This window comes from Ascidia mentula, chromosome 2 (genome assembly GCF_947561715.1).
Source record: "Ascidia mentula chromosome 2, kaAscMent1.1, whole genome shotgun sequence".
Taxonomy (NCBI): domain Eukaryota; kingdom Metazoa; phylum Chordata; class Ascidiacea; order Phlebobranchia; family Ascidiidae; genus Ascidia; species Ascidia mentula.
Window position 1 is genome coordinate 6,280,358 of NC_138567.1, and position 7,135 is coordinate 6,287,492.

A 7,135-nucleotide genomic window follows, 5' to 3' on the forward strand; every position below is an offset into this window, starting at 1 on the left:
ACGTCTGTTTGATTTACATACTTTGCAGTTGTTGCATCAGTGACGAAAGTTGCAGGTAATTCCCCTCTTGTTGCAATAAGCTGGATTGGATTGACATCGCTTGTTAGGAATCATAACCTTTCAGCTAAAGTAACGTAACTTTGCCAGACATGATTCTCCAGTAATTTACATTGCCGAGACTTGATACATTTTAGGTAGAAATCACTGTATTGGAATTAAGGCATTCTGTTTACGTGCCGTACGAAAACGCATCAATTCAATTAACAAACCTGAACTACTCAACAAACTACACTCTTCGGGTTGGTATTTAATGGCATGTAGTATTACAGTCTAATAAGAGACAAACGAAAGCAAATTTTCTCTTGTTTCATCAACAATTTTAATCATGTCTAAGCATATAAATTTCCGTCCCGTTATTGTCAATAGGTGTCAGCGTTGGTTTCTGGCTGCGTGCAAGAAAACGTCACGACATTCGTGTCGGTAACAACATCGGGTATTCCCCCAACGACTCACTTCAACCAGAGCAGTAAAATATCACTTAATTATATAAGAGTTAGTTAATTAAGAATTAATATTTCTTGCAGTAACAACTTCAGCAGGATTTACCACGTCCAACAGTAACAATGTCGAAAACTACATTAACGGTTTACTAATTGGAATGATTTCGGCTCTGCTTGTTCTCGCAGCCATCCTACTGTTTGATTTATTGTTCTATAAACGAAGTTGAATGCGACTGAGTGCACATTAACTTACGATGTAATGCGTATTGTAAATAGGTAATCAACTTACAATTAAATAACAACTGTCATTTGTCTTGGCATTGCAACGTGCTTTTTTGTTTATTAAAGTGCATATGACACGGAAAAATAAAACATGTTAATAATCAAACGAAGAGATGTTCATAACTTTAGAACATTTTTGGCGAAAAAAGTAGCTTGATACGACGACTGGTTTCTGAGATACAGCTGATCAAAGTCGCACTTTTGCCGCTGCGAACGACATCGTGCGAAAGCGAGATATTGTTGCGTGACGTCATAGAAGGCACTTCGGTCGTGCGCGAGTGCTGGCAGCAAGCCTTATGCGTAGGAATGGAAAACATTGTAAAACCGGTTTAAGCATAATATTGCATTAAACAGGGGACAAAAAGGAAACAAGTGAAATAAACGGATTTTGATGTTAATTTAATCTGAAGACAGATGGCCGCTGTTCGACCTATTATGTCCTATTTAGTTGTGTAATAATAAAACAGTTACTGGGACAGGGTGTTCTTGTTGTTACAGCATTTATGATCGCTAACGTGATACATGAACTTTTGAAAACACGACAGAGACAAAACGTTAGTTTAGCATTGTCGTTTTGTCCACTCACAGTTATGTCGTTTCTGCTATACCTTATGGTCTTCCGCTAATTAGAGACAAATAAGCCTTTGATTCGTGACGTCACAATGACAAATTTTTGTGTGATGCAAAACCCTGTCCTGACCTTTACGGTAACGTAATCTGTGGATTCTCCCATGTTTGAAACTATTCGATATCTGCAAAAAAGGCGCCTTCTCCCAAAAGGTTTACGATTTTTGGTCGCCGTTACTTTTCGTGAAGTTTTTTACATTTTTTAGTTGACGTAGAACCGTGAAACTTTGGATATATGTTTGTTGTAGATGTACCTTTAGTTTTACGCAAAGTTGTCATGGCCGTGTCATATGCACTTTAAGTAGAGCATTTGGTGCAGTTAACAACCTGAAGCGTGTAGTTTGTTTGGTCTAGATTTATTAAAATATTAAATCTGATTTAAATACAACCAGATACGACATGTCCAAACCAACCAATTTTCAACAAACAATAAATCAATCTGGCGCTTCAGATAAATCTGTCCATAACAATATATCACACAACCAAGCATCAAAAGTGGAAGTCCACCTTTCACCAAAGGGTAAGTAACTTTTTATTATTTTTTTTCAACTGTAACTGTGTAATCGTATACAATACTTGACAGAGCACCAAACAACTGGCCAGATTACGTATGACAACGTCCAACCTTCCTCTCATCAACCAAATCACGTGTACGAAAGTATGAAGTGACGTAACAGCTTTCTTTACAGGATGAATCTTTATGACCAATTTTAGTTTATGTTACGTAACCACGTCCAAACATGGAATTCAAGATATGAAAACATTGGTCACAAAAACAGCCAGATTAGGTCATTATCGTTCAGAGTATCTTTATTACATAGGTATGCGCATTTGTTCAACGCCTGTCACATCAAAGAGCACAGAAACGATTACTTGTTTTCTCACGCGATTCGATCTCGTTTCCGATGTGATATTAATATCCAACCGCTAATAGTAATATTTTCAATGTGTTTTACTTTTTCGTTTGTAATGTGTTTTTCCATTCTGTGCAGTTTGACATAGGATTTCTTTAATGTCCTTGTGTTGCGCATAAAGTTGATTTGAACCTCCATGTACCCAAGATGATCATTTACGGGCGGTATAATATAATGTCTTCACTGTCAGGTGTGTTTTACCCGTGGTGTTTATTCGGATAGGGTACAGAGAAAAGATGTGTCTGTTTTTTAAGGTTAACTGTAAGATTTCCATGTTTCGAAATCAATGAAAACAATTCCTTTCCTTTCAAAGTATTATCATGCAGCGCATGCTCTTGTGATTTATTGCAGCAACCTACGTACATATTTCAAACCTCACGCTTTGTTGTGGATTAAATACGCATCTTGTAAAACTCCTTTAACCGGCTCAAGCGGCACCTAAACGTTAATTTTGAAACAGCTCAAAGGGGTAAGGAACAACAAGACAGCTCTTTTTCTTATTTTGAATATCGTGAATACCTGATATCAGTCAATAGTGCAAAAATTATCATGCTTTTTTAACCCGTGTGTTCATCCCACAACATAACGTGGGTTATAAAATATTCACGTGAGTCGCTGCATAAAATCACAACGCAATGCTTTGAGGTGTAATGTTTAGGAAACCTTGTGAAATAAACCTACTACACATTTCGACGCCAAACCTTCGCTCCGTTTCGCTGTTTTATTTTCTAAATCAGTTTTTTCCAGACAATGAACGTTGTATATTTTGTTGGGATTAACTTGTATACCGAGGTGGTCTGTACATACAAACGTATCGTTGTTATCAAAACCCAGCGCCATTTCAGAAGATGTTGATGCAGCCAGTTGCTGGTAGGTTATATTATTTTTGCGCACGCGTAAACGGAACCGCGATTTCCCGACCAGTAAGCACAACTAAAGAGACCTTTAGATAAGAAACTCAGCATAAAGAAAAAACTTTGAAACACTCGTCTTAGTTTAAAAATATCAGTCAACGTTATAAATATAACAGTTAGATGACTTGAGCTGCAAAAACAATGTCATTGTATCAAATCTATTATTTTACTATCAGAAATAGTTGTTTTTACACCTCCTAACCGTACGACGTACAAATTCGTGTGATACGATATTTTTCATAAATGATAGTAAGAACGAATGCAAGTTTTATGTCAAATAAGTAAATTATGAAATACCAAATGTAGAGGCAATTGTTTCCAACACACAATGTTCACCAAGTTTGTGTCAGTTCTGCTCATTATACGAAATGCGGAAGTGTCAATGGCAACAAACGGTAAGCCTTTAAAGACATGAAAAGTTAATCAAAGGACCAACAAGACATTGCGTTTATCTGTGTTTAGATTGCGGTCTCATATCAACATCATTCAATGACACCATATTGACTTTGTCCGATGAACTTGTTGATGCGAACACTGCACAAGAGAAATGTTCGTTGCTTGGTGGCAATCTAACCATGACCGAAGACCTACATATCAACGAGTTATTAATTCAAATAATGACCAAACAATATACCAAAGGTGTGCGAATTTGGTATATCCTAACCTAACAACTTGTCAAAAAAGACATTTCAGGTTTAACACGACTTTGGATTTTCTATGATTTTGTGGGCGGGGAGACATTCCGATTTCAAAACTATTCAACTAACGTCAGTTACTGGAAAAGTGCAAAACAACTTGGTTTAACAGAATAGTTTGCAGGAGATCCGTCGATCCAAAACCAACCACCAAGATGGGAATTGTAACGAGCCCCGATCATAACATCGATGTCTTGAAATCAAAGGACGTTCTATAGGAAATGTTGATGCTTCTTATCATTGTGGAATCAATTCTGTTTTCGCACAAATATAGTTTTTGTACCTGAGATCAGGCATTTTTGCGGCAAACGCCAACCTGAAAGGTAAATGTCAATTATGCATTCATGTTAATGAGCTCTTCATTTTCCATGCTTTTGTAATCACCGTGACGATTTCCAGCTTATATATTTAAGTATTGAAAGGTTTGATTGCAGATTTAAACCTGTCAGCTTTCTTATTTAAAACAAGTGTCTTTAAAAAACATTGTCAGTGTCCATAAGCACAACACAAAAGGGATTACAGAAAGGACTTCCATGTTGTTGTGTTTATCATGCATTTTTTCATTTCGATTATGCAACATTAATACTTACGAATGGAAACGTATTTGTGTCGCGCGTCGATGACGCTTTCCACGATTCTATTTGTAAGCAAACGATATGCAGGTCCAAACCAACGCCTTTGCTATGGGCGTAAAGTGATTTATTTTGGAAACAATGACGCATTCGCCACTTCCTGCAGTTTGAGACAAGGTTGATGATGGTCATCTATATCGACAGTGTTCTTCGACAGTGTTTGTCTTCGTAAAACAACGACGAAAATTAATAACACAACATAGATTTACACGAGGTGAAGTCAAACTTACTCTACTCTTCCTTAAAGTTATTGTAATGAAGAGAGTAATAACTGACGTATGTACAACGTCACAGTACATAGGGAATATCGTCACCTAGGCACGATTGAAAGTGGTTGGAGAAAAGGTTAAATTACGAATACACTTTATAAATGTTAGTTGGTAAGCTATGCTTATTATGCATCACCTTTTGAATCTTAGTATACAAATGCCATCAAAACAATGCACTGTGAATATCCCATAGCAATGCGTGGTATCGCGTAACTCCCACAGCGATGCGTGGTATCGCGTAAGTCCACAGTGTGATGAGAATGTGCGTAATAGACAAGTATTCCCGGGGTCAGTTTTAGGTTTTTCAAGACGTTACTATTCTGTGACATAGGTAAAGGAGGAAACTGTTTAACTTGAGAAGTTGTTCCAGAAGTTGTAACGGTTCAGGCGTACACACAAACGCAATGCCTGACTTGGTAAAAAAGTTCGCAGGTAAGGAAAAACTTCCGCGTCGTGCCAGTAGCTAAGGAGTAAGAAAATACTGCTTTGTTTGGCAAGTCTTGTATGTATTACATACAAAAGCTAAACATAGTAAGGCAAGCTAAAGCAACAGGACAAGGTTGCAGCATTAAGTGGCACAGAAGAAAACTGAATATAACGATCTATTGTTTATATGTGGGTACAGTACGTATGATATGATTATTTGTTACAGCCGTGATGAAACCAGTGAATATATGTATAATATTTTTAAACATTTACAAATAGCTTTGTGTACATGGGTTAACACAACAATTTATTTTTGAAACTACTTCTGTATATTACTGCCCACAATGTTTAATCAGATAATATCGTCTCTTGTCATTCTCGAAAGTGTTTGGTTGTCAAATGCAACATCAGGTAAGCTCTGACAAAAACCATTAGCAAAAGAGATAACAAGCTTTAAGGTTCATCTATGTTTAGATTGCGACTTCACATTAACATCATTGAATGATGCCATATTAACCTTGTCTAATGATCTTGTTGATGCGAATACTGCACAAGAGAAATGTTCGTTGCTTGGTGGAAATCTAGCCATTACCTATGACCAGAATATAAATGCGACTTTAATTCAACTAATGACCAAACAATATACCAAAGGTGTGCACTCGGTAAAGTTTGTGCATGATAAATAAAATTATTCAACAGTAAACATATTTCAGGTTTAACACGACTTTGGACTTTCTATGATTTTGTGGGCGGGCATACATTTAGATTTCAAAACTACTCAACTAACGTCAGTTACTGGATAAGTGCAAAACAACTTGGTGTACTTTGGTACATAGATTTTTTGACAAGGTAACTTGTAAAGGCAGACAGTATTATTAATAACGTTTATCATACTTTGAACCTACCTGGAGGTTAATACGAGAACTTTGTTATATAGAAGCCATGATAGAAATGAGGAAGAAATATTTTTCTGCGATGCATTAAATGATGAAAGAAGAAAGTGGAGAGTGGGAGTTGGCAAAAACTGTGAACAGGGTTCAAAACACAACTCAATCTGGAATGGTACTAATATTGCTGTTGTTTGCACATAATCTAAACATTTTGTTAAACCTTTTTCTAAAGAAAATTGACTTATTAGCTTACCGAATAAGTTGAAACATAAGAACGATTTCTTTCATTACCTTGAACAAACTTAACATCACATTAACATTTTCTGATTACAGGATGGAATTTACAATTTTCCTTGTTTGCTTCAAAAACACTTCAACCGGGATACAAAGAAATATACGTATACGAAAACAATATCCATTCTAACATGCTACGAAATGTTAACCATACCTACGGAATATTTAATAAGTATCGACAATCAACATTTACTCCAGGTTGAGATAAGCTTCGTTAAAATCGTGAACATTCATGAAAAATAACAATCTTGTTTTCCTCGTTTTAAGATATCAATGTTATGATCGGGGCTCGTTACAATTCCCAACTTGGTGGTTGGTTTTGGAGCGACCGATCTCCTGCAAACTATTCTGTTTCCAACGTTACATCCTGCCAGCAGGGGGTGCTTCATTATGGAGATGGTTGGGAGAAATCGAGTGTCGATTGTGTGGGACAACCAGCTTATTACGCCTGTCAAATTAAATGTTAGTATGTAAAAATGTGTGTAAAACATGATCTAAATTTTCTTCTTAAAATGATTTTATTACGTAGCAAAGTGATGTATCATCCACAATAAAGTAACTAAACCTAAAATAACGCAGTAATGTTTCATGCAATGGCATGATTGGCAGGATCGCCCCACTGCGCATCTCCTCACTTGTAGATCACAGCTAAAATATCGCGATCAGTTTACAGGCTTCGGAGCCTAAAATTT

General features: G+C 36.6%; 1 protein-coding gene across 1 annotated transcript; it reads left to right on the plus strand.

Moving 5' to 3' along the window:
- The first annotated feature begins 6,227 nt into the window (after nucleotides 1–6,227).
- On the plus strand, nucleotides 6,228–6,910 carry LOC145889166 (uncharacterized). The gene is made up of 3 exons (XM_082980052.1): nucleotides 6,228–6,321; nucleotides 6,483–6,641; nucleotides 6,711–6,910. The coding sequence occupies exons 2-3, from the start codon at nucleotides 6,575–6,577 to the stop codon at nucleotides 6,908–6,910; spliced, it is 267 nt and encodes an 88-aa protein (XP_082836178.1). The 5' UTR covers nucleotides 6,228–6,321; nucleotides 6,483–6,574.
- Nucleotides 6,911–7,135: the final 225 nt, after the last annotated feature.

Coding starts and splice junctions, on each gene's coding strand:
- LOC145889166 (XM_082980052.1), top strand. CDS start 6,575: ATGCTACGAAATGTTAACCATACCTACGGAATATTTAATAAGTATCGA. Junction 6,642..6,710: donor ACAATCAACATTTACTCCAG/GTTGAGATAAGC, acceptor CCTCGTTTTAAG/ATATCAATGTTATGATCGGG.